The sequence below is a fragment of the Pseudorca crassidens genome, chromosome 2 (assembly GCF_039906515.1).
Source record: "Pseudorca crassidens isolate mPseCra1 chromosome 2, mPseCra1.hap1, whole genome shotgun sequence".
Lineage (NCBI taxonomy): Eukaryota > Metazoa > Chordata > Mammalia > Artiodactyla > Delphinidae > Pseudorca > Pseudorca crassidens.
Window position 1 is genome coordinate 108,492,427 of NC_090297.1, and position 20,247 is coordinate 108,512,673.

The 20,247-nt window shown below is 41.5% G+C and overlaps 1 protein-coding gene across 3 annotated transcripts in view; it reads left to right on the forward strand.

Moving 5' to 3' along the window:
• Positions 1–2,900: 2,900 nt before the first annotated feature.
• PIP5K1A (phosphatidylinositol-4-phosphate 5-kinase type 1 alpha) overlaps positions 2,901–20,247 on the forward strand; it is a 45,714-nt gene continuing 28,367 nt past the window's right edge. Inside the window, exons 1-4 of one of the 3 annotated variants that reach the window (XM_067727734.1) lie at positions 2,901–2,958; positions 3,053–3,444; positions 12,266–12,304; positions 19,693–19,724. In XM_067727734.1, the coding sequence (XP_067583835.1) occupies positions 3,363–3,444; positions 12,266–12,304; positions 19,693–19,724 (153 nt within the window). In that variant the 5' untranslated portion in view covers positions 2,901–2,958; positions 3,053–3,362. The other 2 variants (XM_067727736.1, XM_067727735.1) reach the window with 2 other exon arrangements.

Consider the following 20,247-nt stretch of genomic DNA (forward strand, 5'->3'; position numbering starts at 1 on the left):
ATAAATATTAAAAAAAAGAATGTATCAAAATAACGCCATTCACAGCAGCATGGATGGACCTAGAGATTGTCATATAGAGTGAAGTCAGAAAAAGAAAGACAAATATGGTATAATATCACTTATATGTGGAATCTAGAAAAATGATACAGATGAACTTATTTGCAAAGTAGAAATAGAGTCACAGATGTAGCAAACAAACTTATGGTTACCAAGGAGGGAAGGAGGGAAGTGGGATGAATTGGGAGACTGGGATTGACATATATACACTACTATACATAAAATAGATAACTAATGAGAACCTATGTATAGCACAGGGAACTCTACTCAGTGCTCTGTGGTGACCTAAATGGGAAGGAAATCTAAAAAAGAGTGGATATATGTATGTGTATAACCGATTCACTTTGCTGTACAGCAGAAACTAACACAACATTGTAAAGCAAATATACTCCAGTAAAAATTAATTTAAAAAAAGAGTGTATGGGGCTTCCCTGGTGGCGCAGTGGTTGAGAGTCCGCCTGCCGATGCAGGGGACACGGGTTCGTGCCCCGGTCCAGGAGGATCCCACATGCCGCGGAGCGGCTAGGCCCGTGAGCCATGGCCGCTAAGCCTGTGCTCCGCGACGGGAGAGGCCACAACAGTGAGAGGCCCGCGTACCGCAAAAAAAAAAAAAAAGAGTGTATCAACTTCTCTTCCCATTTTTTATTCTGAAAATATGGTTTTCAAAACACAGCATTTGTGCATACTCTGTGATGGCACCTATTATGTTTTATTCTGATCATTTCTGTGTCTGTCTTTGTCATTAGTCTGTGATCTTTTTGAGGCCAGGGACTTTATCTTCATCTGTGTATACCAGGAATTCCCATAGTGCCTAGGATGTAGTTGAGGCTAAATAATGCTAATTCAATGAATGAATGAAATAATGACTAATTGAGTGAATAAGATACCCATCCTCTTACTTTGCCTCTATGTTGACCTAGCCACTCCATTTTGACGTTAGGAACTGTCCTAAGACATGAAGGTCACTTTAGTAAGGCTGTGTGTGTTTGTGTGTGTCTGTGTATACACTATTTCCTTCAAGTCTGTATGTGTGGCTCTATTTTGAGATCACCAGATTGCCACCCCCCTTTCTAAAGGATATATTGGTGAATTCCCTTTTGCATATCCTTGGGGACACCAAGCCAATGTGTCCTGTTCTGCCCCTGCTTCCACACCCTGCCACGTCACCCCAGTACTGCTATGCCAGGAATGTTACTGGGGTAGAGTGGCTCTATGACTCAGAGGCCACGCCAGGGATTGACTGGGAGTGGAGGCAAAGACAAGGTTTTGGGGAAAATATGGAAAACACCCCTAGCCCCACTTTTTGAATTTTGCCCTCATCCATTCATATATTCAGGAGCATGTACTGGGCACTGCTCTGTGCCAGGCACTATTCTAGATGTCTGAGATATAAAAATGGATAAGATGTAATCTTTGCCCTGGAATGTTCACAGTCTTATGAGGGAGACGAACAAGCAAACAGACTGACATAATACAAGGTGGTAGGAGTAATAGTAGCTATTTTCTGGTACGTAAAGGAGAAACAAAAACCCCTAAGAAGCTACAAAACAGGGGTCTCTTCTTTCAGGAGGGCTGAAATCTAATTCATAGATCAAATCCGAGGGAGAAGATCCCCCTGTTGACTTACCGCCTTGGTAAGTCAGGGTTTTATTGGTCTATTTCCAATTTTAAAATCAGAATCATAAAATACTTCAATGTAACACAATCCCACTGCTATGGAATTATAAGTGGTAATACAAGCATTTGAAGTTTGTCTATCTTCAGTACCTAAAGGAAGATGAATAACCCAGCAGGTGGCAGCAGGGAAACAATTATTTTAGATCTTGATGACGCAGGGGGTAGAAGGCAGAGGTAAATGCTTGGAGATATTTTCTGGACGTTCAGGTCCTATGTTCTCTTTCGAAGACCCAGAAGACATCCGGATAGAGGATAACCAGGCCCATGTTGGGGGCTGCAATACCTAGGATTTTTCCTCCATTCCTCTTCATTTATTCATTCCACGAATAATTATTGAGCCCCTACTAAGTACAGACTTACGTCATGGGAGGAGCTGGAGATACAAGGGTGAAACACAGTCCTTGCTCTCTAGCAGCTTACAGTCTGTTCAGAGATAGTCAGGTCTTCATATCCCCAACGGGGTTCATAATCTCCAGGGTATTTTGTTAAAATTGAGCGGGGTTAGTACGAAGACTAGACTAGAATGGGGAATTTCTCTGAGTTTCCATGCCCTTTGGAGCATAGGTAACTGAGAGAGACTAAGGGCCTGGATCACAGGAAGATTGTGTTAGGTTTCTGATCGCCTTCCGTTGCCCTTTTGGACAGCTCTTTATTCCTATCCATTTATCAAATAAATGGACATTATTCGTTCATTTATCAAATATTTACTCAACTCAATCACTGTGCCCAGTATTGCGTTTGAGGCAAAGTGTAGATCTGTTTCGAATGTCATTCAGAGGAAGGCAAGACATGCACGCATGTTAAACTAAATGGTAAACAAGGCAGTAAAGCCGGAAGAATACTTGGTGGAATGTGTTTTGTGATATTCGACTGTTTAATGTCTTTGACTTGACACCGGCGCTTCTATCGGGAGTTCTTCCTGGGCTGTGAACTGAAAGGGTCAGCCTCGCGTACTCAGATCCCCTGCTCAGACTTCGCAACCTAGTCTCTTCAAAGAGTCGAACGTAGATTGACTCACCGAGGCACCGTAGACAGGGGCGCGCCGTCTTCGACCCTTGGATTTGTTAGGGCGCGACGGACCCGCGTCATGTGACCAGGATCAGCCTCCTGATTGGCTTGATTTCTCTGGGGCCCTCCCTCCTCCCCTATTGGATGGGATGGGCCGCGGAGAAGGTTGGGCGCATGCGCGATGCCTGAATTGCTTTGGCCACCGGGAGTGGAGCGGTGGGGTTGGGCGATAAACTGGCTGTGGCTAGGGAGGAGGGGGAGGGGCCACTCGCTCCGCTGGGACTTCTCACTCTCCACCTTGTTCTTTTAGGTGTGGTTTGGTCCGGACGCGGGGTCCCGGCAGCTGGCTTGAGCTTCCTCTGTTGTGAAGGGGGAAAGTAGCTCCCGCGGAAAGCGGTTAAAGTTGCGGAGAGGGTGCGAGACGAGAGTTCTCCCCCATGCCCGCCGAATGGTGCGGCCCTGAGTTGGTCCCGGAGCCGGCGCGACGTATCTGAGAGAGGGGGCGGGGAGGCGGCCCGGAGAACGCGGGTTCTGTGAAGAGACGTGGGGAAGATTCGACTCCGAGAAGAGGAAGAGGATTCAAAAGGAGCGAGGCCGCTGAGGGGGAGGGGGCTGCCAAGATGGCGTCGGCCTCCTCTGGGTCGTCGGCGGTTGGGTTTTCATCCGCGGATTCCGGGGTCCCTCCCTGCACCTCGTCTTCAGGTAATCAGGGCGGAGCGTGGGCTGGGGGCTGTTGACAGCTGTGCGATGGGGGGAAGAGCGAGACCCAGGAAGGGCACCTGTAGTTGGGGATGTCCGAGTCGTTGCCGGTAAGGAGGACAGAGGACTAGGCTTTTCTAGCTTTCTGAGCTGGCAGGGGGAGTGTGAGGAAAGGATGGATTTGACTGAGAAAAGGGAAGCTGTCAGGAACATTGGCTGGCTTCGAGGAGACCGGGTTGAGGGCTTTGAAGGAGTAGGGTCAGGAAGGGATGGAGATTGACGGTGGGGGTAGGAAGGCAACAGAAAGGGAACCGAAGGGAGTAGAGAAAAGTAGAGTAAATGGAGGCTTCGTAAGTAGGGAGGAATTACGTAGTGTGAGAGGCAGGTAGAATCCAAGTTAATTGCGGGATTAATTGGATGAAACTGTGGAAGAGAAGCCATGGGACTTAAAAGGTATGGAAGCGTTATGGGACGCTTTCCATTGCTGGGGAGTTAGGGAATTGTGGATTTTGTTGGGGGTGGGAGTTATTGGAGCCGTCTTTTTAGTCACACCTTCCCCTAATGCGTCATTCCTTCTCACTTCGTGCCCCCCCGCCCCCAAACACGCGTGCGCTCGCACAGATAAACGTACAATTTTATCAAACATTCTCCTTTGGAGACTCCCATCTCTAGACTGCCCAACTTTGGGAAGGAATGGGAGGTTTTGAAGAAAACGTTAGGAATGTGGGAAATCAGGGCTAAAAGACCCTGAAAACAGATGGAGAAGGCGGAACGGTGGCGTCTCGAATTGCAGTAAAGGTTGAGGGAGGTGATGCTGGGAATTAGGCCTGAGAAGGATGGGGTGGGGGTGGCTCTCAGTGCTGTGGCGAATATTGCATAATAGGAAATGGACTGGAGGAATGATTAGGCACGACATTGGCACTTTGAGAAGGGAGCCAGGGAATATAGCTCAAAGTGGTTAGAAACTATTGAAGATTGAGGAGGGCTGAGAAGCCCACAAGAAAAGCAACAGATTGTGTGTAGGAGGGAAAATGTGTGGTGTTGGGGTTTGTGTGTGTGTGGGGGGGTAGTTTGAGTCAGAAACTGTTCTAGAGCTTCCATCAGAAATGTCTGGGGTTCCACAGTGACTGTTGCCTCTACACTGTGGACGGGAGAGGCTGCCACATGATGGATGCTTTACCTGAGACATTGACATTTCCTTAGGCCTGGGATTGCATCCTTCCCATTTTGAGTTGACTAAATAGAGGGTTCCACCTTTCATATTCCAGTTCAGATGAGCAAATACTTGGTCACAAATATCTTTTTCCAAACTGCAGTTTTATTTATGTACATCTATTTTTAGTTTCTTGAGAGGTGATTTTTACCTTTCCTGTAAAGGATTAGCAGGCCAGAACAACTCATGTTGCATTCTAAATGTGAAGAAGGATAAAGTTAAAATGACAGTGTTTTTAATACAGTAGCTCCTCAATTTAAAGCCTCTTCTCCCGCTCCCCCAGTGCTGAAAGAAGAATGGTTGTGTACAGTCGTTAAGCAGACTTAACTATCAAATCAGGTATTAGAAACCAGGTTGATCTTTTTTTTTTTTAATTAATTTATTTTTTATTTTCGGCTGCCTTGGGTCTTTGTTGCTGCGCTCGGGCTTTCTCTAGTTGCGGCCAGCGGGGGCTAGTCTTCGTTGCAGTGCCCGGGCTTCTCATTGCGGTGGCTTCTCTTGTTGCGGAGCACGGGCTCTAGGCGCATGGGCTTCGGTAGTTGTGGCTCCTGGGCTCTAGAGCGCAGACTCAGTAGTTGTGGCACACGGGCTTAGTTGCTTCGCGGCATGTGGGATCTTCCTGGACCAGGGCTCGAACCCTTGTCCCCTGCATTGGCAGGCGGATTCTTAATCACTGCGCCACCAGGGAAGTCCTACTATCTATTTAAGATGTCACTATTTGATATTTTTGTATGTTTTTATATTTTCTGCCAGATCCGAGGACTAGCAAGATGTAATTCAGATTGAATAAATGTTTTTTGCTATTGTGTTTTCACCAGAAAATCAAATATCAGATTTTAGTGGACATTACAGCTCCTTGGCTTTACTGTGTTCATATGTGAAGTCAAGATATATAAAAATGGCTAAAAATAAATAGCTTAGATTCCTTTTTTTACTTTCGTTTCTTAACACCGTCCTTTTCTGCTTCTTTGGCAAATACTGAAATGGATTAAGAAATTAAGAAAAATGCTCATAAATATTTCTGAAAACATGGGATTATCTGTGTGCAGATAAGCATTGTTGACTTTTTGTTGTATCTGCATGTTCACTTAGGTTTTGGCTTACTGAATTTAATTTAATAGAATATTTCATTTCAGGGATATGTTTTTGAAGAGGATGTTTGATTCTGATGCAAAAAAAGCTACTGAGAATGTGTTTTATTTGTGATTGGAGGGGAGTGGTGCTCTGTCGGGATGGTACCAGGGGAATTAAGACATCGGCAGGAATAAACAATGGTTTATGATTTCCTAAATTGTTAAAGGCTAGCTTTGTAGAAATTCAAGGTAGGACTGTGTGTGTTTGTGTTTTAATCATCCTAAAACCAAGTTACTGTCCTTAGGTGTTTAGCTGAACTCAAATATTGGTGAAACTGAAATTCTAAAGGCAAGATTCTCTGGCAGTGTTGAAAGTGGATACAAAATAAGAATGTCAGGATTCAGGGACAGATTGATGTTTTAGATAAGTCACTCATAACCTTTGGAGGCTCAAAATCTTTTGGCATTCAAATTAGGAAGGACAGGTAATTTAGAACGGTTGTTCCCTGCCAGTATTAAACCCCTGTCTATATTATTTCACCATTAAGTGAGAGCTGGTCTTTTAAGCTGCTGACAAGTGAAATACAGAAGGTAGAGCAAAGCATTCGCTCTGAGAGATATGTGAGAGATGTCTGAGAGATCTTTTCCCATTGGAGTGATTACCATGTTTGGATTTGTGGGAGGGAGGCAATTATAAATGAATATCAGTTTACAGCAGCCATTATCATGTGCTTGTTCTTAAACTTTGGTTAAGAAAAGGTGATGCAGTTTGCTGTCTGCTGTTGCATGTGTTAAAGGAAATGTATTCCCTCTCTTCCTTTCCCTCCTATCCTCATTATTTGGACAGTGGCACCACTTAAAAAATAAAATCAGCCCTGATAAGGTGCTGTTGACAGTGCGACCATCTGTCACACCAGTGTAGGAGAGCCCCCTGTCTGCAATTTGACTAGTCCATCAAGAGTTTGAAATTCAGCCACTGAGTCCCCTTTTTACCACCAGGAAGGGAGTGAAGAGTTTCTGTTTTGGAGACTTGATTTGAAGTTAGTGGAGGAATTAAAAAGTAAAGTTAGAGTGTTGAGGTGTCCTTTGCTCCCCTGAAATAAGAGCTGTGTGATAAAATCATGTGTGACTCCCCTAAGAAAAAGCACTTGAAACCTTAGAAGATCATGAACCTATAATAGCTCCTTTTGCTTCAGACCAGAACATTTCTGAAATTGTCACACATCACCAAATGATTTTATCATGAGCACAAATAAATGATTTGGAGGTAACTTTTACAGCTCCTTTCCTGACTTTCCCTTAACTAGTGAGGGAGACCCTGGAAGACACAGGAGAGAAGATTTTTGCTTGGAACTTTTGTAGTAGAGCCAGTCTTATCAGTCCTTGATTCTGGTGGCTTTGTTCTTCTCAGCAGAGCTCCACAAGTAAATAAATGTATGCTGTAATCTGATAACTCCAAATGGTAGGGGTTTTTTGTCTGTGTTCTTTGGTACAGTGTAGGCCATTTGCAGACTGATCTCTTTCCTTTCAATTCTTCCATACTAGTGAAAAATAAAGCAACTTAAGCCACTTTATTGGAGTGAGAAACTGAAATTTGGAAAGGTAAAGATAGAACAGAATGCCATGTAGGCAGAATATCACCAGGTTCCGTTTTGATTGGTATTTTATAAGTAGGGAGAGATTTTTCTTTTTGCTTTCTCTGCAGAGGGTTTACACCCACCTACCCCCTCCTTTTTTCTTTTGTCCCCTTGGTAGTTTCTGCCGGAAAACTGACATTAGAATGTCATTGTTTTTAATTATCCATTTATTTCTGCCATGGCTGCTCAAGCCCACTGTCAATTATATAGACTTATTAGGTATCCAGTATCTGATATTAATTGGTAATGTGTACTTATAAGTTAGCTTTGAATATCAAAATACATATTATGTTTTGTTTGTTAATTTCTGTGTGCTGTTCTGGTTTGATATAAAACTGTTCTGATTAATAACTTTGCTTAAATATGTGCTAGCTACTAGCTGTTAAATATTTTATCAGTCTATTTTTCTTTGATAATAAATAATGGAAACTATAGCCTGTGAAGTGAACAACAGCGATAACACCAGGCCAAATTCAGAACTGGGGAGAAGGAAAGTGTGTGGGGGTATTTTGTCCTTTAAACTGGATATTTTCTTTCCTAGAATTTTGGGATATTCTTACTTGACATGAAGAAAGCAAAAAGACCAAAGTTGTCAGTTTCTTCTCTCTCCTTTTTACTGGGTGTATCCTCTTGATCAAGGATACAAGTATGCTTCAGGAAGTATGCTGTTTCTGATAGCTCAACAGAGAGAATTTCTGTTTCTCTGTGTTCCAAACCCCAGCCCATCATTCAGTCTCAAAGAGAGAGTGTTTGGACTGATGGTGTTTCCTAGAGGAAACCCCTTCCTAGTTCATTTCCCCTGTTGCCCTTCACTTCTCCACCCTTTCCTATCAAAAGAGAACATTGTTTAGTTTGTACATATGTGTTGGTTCTGTTTCATTCATATCTCCTATGAGCTTCTGTTGTTTTTTTTACTGTTGTTTTGTTTGAAGTGAACTTTTTTCCCTCAACCCCTCCATCTTTTTAAACTTTGTTACTGATCATTTTTCTTTCTCCTCCTGTGAAATTAGTCTGTTTGTTTTTAATGGCTGTATACAATATGTATTAATTTTTAAATATCTGATTCCCAAAAAGTCACCTAATTGTTGGAGTCTGAAGAAGACTGGTAAAAAGAGAGAGAAGGGCAGATTCCTTGTAGGGAGTTCCATATATCTTATTATTTGCCTTGTGTACTAAACTGAGCAATATGGAGTTAACCAAGAATAAGCACTATCCCAAAGGATCAGTAATGTTGATGGGGAGTGGGCAAAGGGAAGTTACAGGAAGAGAATGGGAAGAGGTTTTTTTTTTTATTTTAAGGATATATAAATAGCTTAGAGTATATTAACTTTTCTGTGCACAGTGTAGGTAAACATCCCTGGTAAACTCCAAGTTGTCATTGACAAGAACCTGTATAAAAGGGATGGCAGAGAAGGAACTTGGCCGTATCTCTTATTTTCTTGCATTAGTGTCTGGGAGGTGATTGAAGTGCATTGTTGAGGTAATTTATGCTCGTTATGATATCATTTAAGTTACTTTCTCGGCTCAAATATGTACATTCTAAGCCAGCAATATCCACTGCTTTTTTTCAAGATAGATAGAACCAGGTTTGGAAATAGAATTGGGAGGTGGTGATCTGCCAGAAATCTCAACTGCTTCTTCGCTGTGGGTTGGCTTATCCAGGAGACTCGGGTCTTTTAAAGAAGGACTCAGATTTTTTCACAAATTTCAATCAAAATTTTACTGCTAAGAGATACATATTTGAGGCCTGAGAACCATGAAATTTGGCTTATAGAACTAGAAGCAAAAATTACCACTAGGGCTTCCCTGGTAGTGCAGTGGTTATGAATCGCCTTCTAGTGCAGGGGACCCGGGTTCTAGCCCTGGTCCGGGAAGATCCCACATGCCACGGAGCAACTAAGCCCGTGCGCCACAACTACTGAGCCTGCGCTCTAGAGCCCGCGAGCGCCAACTACTGGGCCTGCGTGCCATAACTACTGAAGCCTGTGCACCTAGAGCCCGTGCTCTGCAACAAGCACTGCAATGCGAAGCCCACGCACCACAATGAACAGTAGCCCACACAGTAGCACCACAACTAGAGAAAGCCCGCATGCAGCAACGAAGACCCAACGCAGCCAAAAATAAATAAATTAAAAAAAAATTATCACTAGAGGGAAGTGTAGAGATATTTTAATTTAACACTCTCATTTTACAAATTAGGAAAGTGAGATTCAAAGACATTGTTAATAGTGGCAAAGACTTTGCATAAAGTCTGTATGTTGTCAAGATGGGTCTTAATAAATTTGCAGCTCATTCCTTGCTACTTACTTAGTTGGCTCTTAGCTGACCAGGTTGGCTCTCAGCTGACCCCAGGACTGGTAGATCAAACTGCTTTTGAGCTTTTGTTTCTAAGAGCATCCTTGCCTTTCTCATTTTTTCTAGAAGATCCTTAGGAAAAACTGACACCTGCTAGGAAACAAAATTTAGCTCTTCTCTAAGATGTGGCTTGGTTTTCTTAATTGGCTTGGTTTAGTTCTTATTGAGGGCATAGTAATAGTGCCTTTTTAAAATTTCCTTTTAACACTATCTCTTAGAGCTTTGTGCCTCAGCAGTACTTCTCATTAGGTAGGCTGACACGTCAGACATATTTGTGAGTATTTTTATTTGGATAACATATTATGCCTCCTACATGCAGTGGTATAATTAAAATTCAGTATTTCAAGTTAAAGAGGACCAGAGAGCTTGTTTGAGATAGTCCAGCAAACAACTGGGCTGATGGCTTTTGTTTTTTTGTGCAGGTTTTTGCTTTTGCTCTTTTTTTTTTTCTTTTGAAATCTCTGGCTCTCAATATTATCAACCAAGAGACCCTCTAAGAATTAGCATTTTGCTTCCAAAAAGCCTGCTTGTCTCTTTCTGCTTTATGTAGGAATTACTGACACATTTTTGTAGTAGTATTGGTAGGTCTCTGGAATTGCTTCTCTATGACCTGTTCGGGCAAAACTCGTCTGAGCGATGCACATCCGGCCAACTTCTAGCCTCCCGAAATTATATGAGTACTTCAAACATTGAAGTCAGTCACAGACTGCCTCTTAGTTTCTCATCTGGTAGATGATGTCATCTCATCTCCATCGGAAATGCTTCTGCTCTGAAAGCACTGGGAGAGGCTCTGGTATTAAGGCCAACTCTGTTTTGTTCCACACACTGAGAGCAGGGCGGGGGAGGGGAACAACAACTCATATTTTGGAGCTATTTACCGTCTGAAAATATCTTTGTTTCAATTATCTCCTCTTTTAAGGCCTTGGGTACCTTTTTCATCACAAACACAATTTAGGGTGGGGCCAAGGACAAAAATGGAGTGCTTCCTTGAGACCAGTACAGAGTTACTCAGAAAAATTTTCTGTGACATGGTATGATGATTCAACTTTGTATTTTAGCGGGAATTGATTGGGTTGTTTCCACTTAGGCACTTGACTTGGCTAGTTCAGCTGTTGTGAAGTTACTTAGTAACATTAAAGATTTCTCAGCTAATTTTCATAATTTTGAGGCTCGATCTTTATTTTTCAAGTATCCAGGAGATCTGCTGAAATTAGGTATACATGTTTTATAGGAGAAAATTGATATTCTGAAGGATATGAAAGGTAAATTCTTCAGAGAGAACCTCTTATCCTATGTGCTGATATAGGTTTGTTTCAGGTTGTATAGGCATCTCAAAGTAATAATTAATAAAGAATGGGAGGGAGTGTATAGGAGTCATGCTTATTTGTGGCTTGGAATTGTCAGCAGCTTTCTAGACATCTTTTCACATTTTTCCTCTATCTCTGCAGCATCATAATATGTTGTAATGAGCTTGAGTTAATGTGTGGGGAGGGGATTGATGGTGGTATGTGTGGGACTGTTGAGCACTAGTTTACTGGGAAAAATGGTTATAAAACAAAGATAATAAAGCCATTCCCGTGTATCTCTTTCCTTTAATTGTTAAATTATCTAATTATTTGTTACAGAAAATTTATATAGATAAGGAAAAATAGAAACTTAAACTTACAATATCAACTTAATCCCACTATCCAGTATAGTCGTATTTTAACATTCTGGTATATAATCTTTTGGACGTTTTCTATGTATATAAATACATGTGACTTTATAGGTAAGTGTTTTAGAAAAATATTGCATTATGTAATTTTTTACCTTTTTCCATTCAGCAACTTATTGTGACATCCTATCCATAAAAATAATGGATTTTATCCTACACATAAAAATAATGGTTGTATACTAGTCCATTTTATGACTGCACTACAACTTATGTCACCTATATTGTTCATTTAGATTCTTTCCCATTATATCTACCCAATTATAGTTATTATGTACAACGCTACAATAAATATCTTTGTATATATGTCTTTGTCCACTTGACTATTTCCTTAGGATAAATTCTCACTTCTGGGACAAATGGTACATATTTGTTTTTAAGGCTTTTTGCTAGATATTACCAAATTGCCCTCACAAGTGGAAGACCGTCAAATAAAATGTATACACAGTCTTTTTTAAAAGGATAGAAGCCTGCATGCAAGGAGCTTTATACCTGAAATTTTTTGGCCTATCTGAAATCACTCCAGTGTGAAATTGTTTGGGTTGCAAGTTTTGTAATCACTCCTGGAATTTTTCTTTTTTTTTTTTCCCCTGGAATTTTTCTGCCTGAGCTTCTCCTTCTGTCTCTTTTTTTGACATTTACCTAGAACTGCAGAAAATCATCTAACATTTCCCAGTATGGTACTGGGGGTCATCAGGTCAGGTCCTGTTAATAATTTTAAACTTTAGCATTGTTGTGTGTTTTTTGTTTGTTTGTTTTTTTAATGTGCTTATTCTGCTGTTAAGCAGGTAGAACCCCAGAAGTAAGTGATAATTTTCTGTTTTTCCTCGTTTAGGTTTCAACTTTCTGTGCTGTGGGGTCAACCGTAAGAGAGGTAGAACTGATGTGTATTTGTGCTGAAGAAGCATGAGTCCTTGTAGTTACTAGCAGCCAACTCCTCTTCCCCATAACAATTGCAGACTTTTTTTTAGTAGTAGTGCATGGCCTTCTGAGAAGGCTGTGGATGTCTTGCAAGCATTATTTCACTTTACCTCCCATTTCCCTCTGTCCTCTCCAAAAAAGATGCTGTCTTAACCCAGAAACTTCTTTTCTCACAGTTCCACAGTATGAAATGAATCCGTTCACTATCTTTTGTCTCCCTCAAAGTCTTCCCATAACTCCATTTCCTTTTGTTTCAGTAAATGAGTCTCTTTTTCTTTTCCCTTTCTGTTGTACCTCTTATTTCCCCTGACCCTTCCCATCCTGTAGATGGGGTTTCATAATTCACAATGATAGTAGTAATAATCGCTAGTATTTATAGAGCATTTATTACATGTTAGGTGCTATACAGGACTTATTTAATTCTCATAACAACCCTATGAAATACATGTTATTATATGTCCATTTTATGGATGAGGTAACCAAGGCCTAGAGCATTTTAACCAACTTGTCCAAAGTTACCTAATTAGTAAATGGTAGATCTAGTATTCAAATCTAGCCAACCTAGGTGTTCTGATTTCAGAGCCCACATTCCTACCCACTATACCTTATTGCTCTCTCACTAATCTGAAAGGCTGTTTGTGAACTAACTTGACTTTAAACCAGGTTAAATATTTGTTGTTCAACAAAAGAATAGTGCAGCAGGGAACTTCCCCTTCTGACTTTAGCTGTCCTAAAAAAGCAACAAAATTCTGAGCTCCTCCATGCATAATATGTGGAGTTATTTTTTTTTAATTAATTAATTAATTTATTTATTTTTGCTGTGTTGGGTCTTCGTTTCTGTGTGTGGGGTTTCTCTAGTTGTGGCAAGCGGGGGCCACTCTTCATCGCGGTGCGCGGGCCTCTCACTATCGCGACCTCTCTTGTTGCGGAGCACAGGCTCCAGACGCGCAGGCTCAGTAATTGTGGCTCACGGGCCTAGTTGCTCCGCGGTATATGGGATCCTCCCAGACCAGGGCTCGAACCCGTGTCCCCTGCATTGGCAGACAGATTCTCAACCACTGTGCCACCAGGGAAGCCCTATGTGGAGTTATTGATCATACTTTAAGAAAATATTTTAGAAGTTAATGTGGATTTTTGCCAAGGATTGGTGACTGATTCTGCAGTCAATTCCAAGATCACTGAAACAGGAGTGCCCATCAGATGCCCTCTTTTTGTCGTTGCAAATTCAATGATCGTAACCCTTATGCTTTTAATCAGAGCAAGACATGGTTCCACTTACACCAAAAAGAAAACTCCAATCTGAGATGAATTAAAAACTTTTTCTCTCTCTCTCTGCTAAAGTTGTTCATGTCTTATTACAAAGACAAAAAGATACTTTCTACTGCTAGTGAGGACCTTAACATCTGTGAAACTGCTCTTTCAAGTATCAGACTTGAAAGATAGCTTCTGCTCCTCTAGAATACGGGCATTGTCTGATTCAGAACAAGGATAATCTCACTAAAAGAAATGAAAGATACTTTCCTACTGTTTTTGCCAGTGACATTGATGACTGTTGCTGGAGGAAGAGTGTTGTTATTCATTTCATTGAGAGGAACTGAAGGAGGAGGTCTCTGCTCTTAATCCTCTTATCAGTGAAAATGGAAGGGAAGGGAATACCTCAAGGGAAGAAAATATATGTTCATGTTGTCCATTAGCAATTCTGAGATTTATTTAGTTTGTAAAAGTATTCTAGTTCCCTTGGTTTCTTGTCCTACCTAGACTCCAAGTGGCCAGGAAATTGTAAACAAAAGATAGATTAGAAGAAAGAGAGTTGAACTGGGGCTTAGGAATATGGATTCCAGTTCTGGCTCTGTCACTGCCTTTGCTCTGTGATTTTGAGCACATCCCTTATGCTCTGTACTTTTACTTATAAATAAGATTAGATTAAAATCTCAAAGGCCCTTGCTGAATGATTTTTTTTCTTAATATAAATTGTTATTGATTTGTTTGCTTGAAAATGGGCAGGTAGGTTCATATGTGGCTGAAGGAACTAAGTTCTCAACTTGTTCTATTTAAAAATCAACTTTCATTTAATGTCTATAAATTTCAGCCAGATTGAACCTGCTCTGGTCAGAATTTTTTAAAAATTCCCAAAGTGAGTACACCCTTGCTCCTCTAGGTCTTTTATTTATTAATATTTTTGGTGAACAACAAGCCAGTCTTTTTTTTAGTAAATATGTAATTGAGTACAGTTTTGTACCTTGATCCTTGGTAATGTCCTCTAGGTCTTTTACATTTCCATCTTTCTGCAGAAGAACTAGGACTTGAAATCACCATGGTTGGTTCTATATCATCTACTGAGCCACTCAGAATTAAGTTATTTGAACCATTATTTTTCTGATGCAGCCTATTTGTCATGGCTTTATTTTTTGCTTCCAGTAGAGCAACATTAGCTGGTTGTTTAGAATGCTTCTTGGTCTAGGGCCTGTTAATAAGTAGGAGTTACATAGTCATGAAGGAAACAAACTATGGAAACGTTTTTCCCTGAGGAAGAGGAAATTTAACATTGGAACTCTGCCCTATACTCAGTTTCCCCACCCAAAAAGAAGATGATACATATGGATCGTGGATATGGGGATTATAAGATGATAGTATATACTTATCAGAGATCATTTTTCACACAGATGCTAGAAAACAAACTTTCTGTTGAACAACATTCTAGTCTTATCCATAAGGATAAATCTCGTTCTCCTTAAACATTGGCTGGATGGCATTGCTAAGCCGGGTGTTGCCATGCTGAGTTGGTATTCTTTTCTTTTCTCTCTTTTTTTCCCTCACTTTTCCTCCCCCCTCCGTCCACCTCCCCCCTCTTCCTCCATTTCTGCTCCTCCTCTTCCTTCTGAAGAGAGCTTGATTAGGAGATGAACAGGTACAGTGCTGGTGACTCTTCAGTCTCAGTAGGCAGTTTCTCATTGGCAGAGCCTTGGGCCAAATGGTCAAGCCTTAGTAGATGGTACCTGGTTCCCTGAAATATCACTGCTCTTCATTGGGTTTCTTCTGGACCAAGCTGGGTGTTACAGCAACATTGATAAAATTCTCCAGTTATTTTTCTATTCCTGTCCATTCTTCTCTGGGAGGTTGGAGCTCTGACCTGTGCCCTAGGGGCAAAACTTCAGACAAGGAAGAGAGTAAGTCTTGGGTCCCAATTCTCCTCCCCGTGTTACTTGTTCTGATTATTATTTAGACCCCAGTATCCATCCAACTGCTTCAGCTATAGTGTTCTTGGGATTAATCCAAGCTTTGCAGTTGCAGATAGCTAAGTAGTTGGCACCATATTCCACTGAGTGAAGTCCTCCCACCCTCATTCTGGGTACTTTGTAAGGGTGTAGCAGCCCTAGAGCTATGTGTTTGTGTGATAAAACTAGGAAAGGTAGCAAAGTAGAACTTTTTAGGGAGTAAGAAAGCCCCAGACCGGGCTTCCCTGGTGGCGCAGTGGTTGAGAGTCCGCCTGCCGATGCAGCGGACGCAGGTTCGTGCCCCGGTCCGGGAAGATCCCACGTGCTGTGGAGCGGCTGGGCCTGTGAGCCATGGCCACTGAGGCTGTGCGTCTGGAGCCTGTGCTCCGCAACGGGAGAGGCCCGCGTACCACAAAAAAAAAAAAAAAAAAAAAAAAGAAAGCCCCAGACCTACTCTCTGCCTTGAAAATCACTTACCTGCTTTTTTTTCTCCATTGTTTAACTTGGTCCATTGACTCCTTGCATGCAGAAGAGGTTGTGTTCTAGGAGAGACTGTCAGCCTAGGACTGGATGTTGGCTCTTGGTTCTGCCAGCTCCCTCCAAACCCCTTCCTCTGGGGTAAAAGAGGAAGGGATAAGCCAGGTACTGACCAAGAAGTCCAGAATCAGTGTTGTCTTCTCAACTGAAAGCATACTGATTTCCTTATTGAGACTTAACTAATTCTACAGTTGCCTGTACACTTGCACAAGGTTATGTTGGGGGGGAGGTGGAGGCTGAGGGTTTGGGGAGGAGCCAAGAACTTTGAGGTGCTAATTAGAATTTCATATAGGTCTAGGTAATTGAACATTAAACCTTCCTGGGGGCCCAGCTTTACTCTTGCATTAGAAATCACATATGGGCGCAGCGGCTCAGTGGTTAAGAATCTGCCCGCCAGTGCAGGGGACACGTGTTCAATCCCTGGTTCAGGAAGATCCCACATGCTGTGGAGTAACTAAGCCTGTGCGCCACAATTGCTGCGCCTGTGCTCTAGAGCCCGCAAGCTATAACTACTGAGCCTGTGTGCCACAACTGCTGAAGACTGCGTGCCTAGAGCCTGTGCTCCGCAACACGGGAAGCCACCACAAAGAGAAGCATGTACACCGCGACGAAGAGTAGCCCCTGCTCGCTGCAATGAGAGAAAGCCTGCACGCAGTAACGAAGACCCAACACAGCCTAAATAAATAAAATAGATTTTTAAAAAATTAAAATAAAAAGAAACCGTCTTGCACCGTCTGTGGTCTCTTTAAAAAAAAAAATTCACATATGACAACATATTTGTATAGCACGTCGCAGTCCATGAAGTACTTTGATTTAGTTTATCCTTTTTTGGGCTGTGTTGGGTGGGTCTTAGTTGCGGCATGCAGGATCTTTCATTGCAGCGTGCGGGCTTCTCTCTAGTTGTGGCACCCTGGCTCCAGAGCGTGCGGGCTCAGTAGTCGCAGCACACGGGCTTAGTTGCCCCACGGCATGTGGGATCTTAGTTCCTTGACCAGGGATTGAACCAGCATCCCTGCATTGCAAGACGGATTCTTTTTTTTTTTTTTTTAATGCGGTACGCGGGCCTCTCACAGTTATGGCCTCTCCCGTTGCGGAGCACAGGCTCAGCGGCATGGCTCACGGGCCCAGCAGCTCCGCGGCATGTGGGAATCTTCCCGGACCAGGGCATGAACCCATGTCCCCTGCATCGGCAGGCGGACTCTCAACCACTGCGCCACCAGGGAAGCCCTGCAAGACGGATTCTTAACCACTGGACCACCAGGGAAGTCCCTGATTTAGTTTGTCTTATCTGATCTTTACATAAACCTTCTAATATGGTTCCTCTTTTTTTAGTTAAATATAGAGAACAGTTTACCTGATGTAATAGGGATTTGAACCCAGGTCTTCTGATTTTTAAATAGCTCAGCATGTTGGCTCTTGTCTAAAAGGTTTTAAGTCAGTAACAGTTTTATCATAAATCTGACTCGTCCTGGCTTATTGTTCCTTGGAAGCTTTAGCTTAGGGTTCCAGTTCTAAAATGGTCTTTCACCTACCTGAACTTGACCTGACTGAAGATGAAGCATCCTGCAAAAAGCATAGATTATTGGGCTCTGCTGTTTTTCTAATTTTCTGGGCCATTTTATGCAGCACATCTTCCTAACAGCTAGATGACATTTCCCTTACCTCCTTTTTTGGGAAGAGGAATGAAAACCATCTGTTCCCCATAGTTTTGCTACTCTGACTCTCTATGGGGAAGGAAACTTGCTGCTCTGCTTATTGGTACCAGAAATGCTTAGTCTGTGGCCTTTGTACTACTAAGGTCTACCACAATCTCTTCTCTGAGCCCAGCTATATTCTGAAATTCTTAGGGCCCTTGATCGTTGGTCTTAAACAATAGTAATTAGAGCTTTACCTGATTGCCCTTAAGCCCATCTTGTCTCAAACCTTATATATGGACCAGAACTGGGGTCTTCCTATTCAGGTATTATATTATTGAGGATTCATCCGAATTGGATTCTTCTTTTTAATTTTCTTAAATATGGCTAATCTTTATTCATTTTGAATTCTTTAGAACTACATCAAAGTAATATATCAGTAGTCTTTGAAGAAAAAAGGCCAACATTCTTCAATATGAAGGGGAGAAAGTTCTGTCTCCCTGTTTCCAATGTGATCATGGATGAAAGTTATAGGGATCGCAGACCCTTAAGAATTGATTTAACCTTTTAGAGTATTTTTCTATAGATAATGGTCTTTTAGTCACTTTCTAAACATATTCTTGAAATCTTTTTCTACATTTAAGTGGATAAAAGTCATAATATTGATGAGATTTAACTACACACTTATCTTACACATCTCCACTGATTATATATTTACTAAGTACACACCAACAAATTCCTGTTGCTTTTACAGCAGAAATCAAGATGAGGATGGAAGGATGTAGAGTCAGGTTCTGCCTGCACTCTGTGCTCTTCCATTTTTTTGACATTGCATTTCCCCATCCTTAGCCTCCTCATCTCCATAGATCAACTCTTTTTTTTAAAATTGAAGAATAGTTGATTTATAATAATATATTATTTTTAGATGTTTTAGATGTTTTAGTTTTAGATGTACAATGTAGTTCAATATTTTTACAGATAATACTCCATTTAAAGTTATTACACAATAATGGCTATATTTCACTGTGCTGTACAATATATCCTTGTTGCTTATTTATTTTATACACAGTAGTTGGTGTCTCTTAATCCCCTACCCCTAGCTTGTCCCTCCCCGCTTTTCCCTCCCCACTGGTAACCACTAGTTTTTTCTCTCTGTGAGTCTGTTTCTGTTTTGTTATATACATTGATCGGTTTTATTTTTTAGATTTCACATATAAGTGATAACATAGAGTATTTGTTTTTCTCTGACTTATTTCACTAAGCATAATAACCTCTAGAGACATCCACGTTGTTGCAAATGGCAGAATTTCATTCTTTTCTATGACTGAGTAATATTCCATTTGCATAAATATGTATATGTATACACACACATACACAGACACACCACAGCTTCTTTATCCATTCATCTGTTGATGGACACTTAGGTTGCTTCCATATCTTGGCTACTGTAAATAAAGCTTCCATAGACCAACTCTTTACCTTTTTTCTGAAATAATTAGTAGAAGTGTAAAGCACCATAGATATGCTCTAAGAGTACCTACCCTTTTAGCTCTACAGGAAAAATTATTAATCAAGCCCAGGTTGTCCGATAAGTCTTGGTATCTCTTATGCCCTTTCTCTTTCAGCCATGGTATCAAATGAGACCCTCTGGCTCTGATGGTTAAATGTATCAAGAACAGATATATTTCCTAGAGAAAATATGAACACTTGTGTAAGAAAAAGGACTAGAATGAGAACAGAATATGCATAAGGGCTCTGTGAGTATGGAGGAGGAAAAAGAAGGGACATTTAAAATCCCTATCCAAAAGGATCTGTTATCAATGAGCAAGAGGCAGGAGCTCATTGTCAGGTTTAGTGTGACTCAAATCCTGATTGTTTCAGTGGGCTTGATAGAGATCGTTGTGAGTGTGTGTATATACTTATGGTTGTGTTTGTTTATTTTATTTTTTTCACAGCATCTGGAATCAAGAGACCCATGGCATCTGAGGTGAGTTTTATATTGATACAGTGGTTCTAAAACCTTAATTCTGGGATAGAAGGATACCTGTTTATAACATCCTTATTTTCCCCCTACTTGGGTCTTGGAATCTAGATAAGGTTCTCACATCTCTTTGGTAGGCTAGTAATTATACAACTCTACTTTTGTCACAGTTTATTATGAATATTAATAATAGCTCAGATTTATTGAACTTTTTTTTAATGTTTTAAATTTACTTATTTTATTTATTTATTTTTGGATCTGTTGGGTCTTCGTTGCTGTGCGCAGGCTCTCTCTAGTTGCAGCGAGTGGGGGCTACTCCTTGCTGCAGTACGTGGGCTTCTCAATGTGGTGGCCTCTTCCATCACAGAGCACACGCTCCAGGCGTGGGGGCCTCAGCAGTTGCAGCACGCAGGCTCAGCAGTTGTGGCTCACGGGCTCCAGAGGGCAGGCTCAGCAGTTGTGGCGCACGGGCCCAGTTGTTCCGCGGCTGCAGGATCTTCCTGGACCAGGGCTTGAACCCTGCATTGGC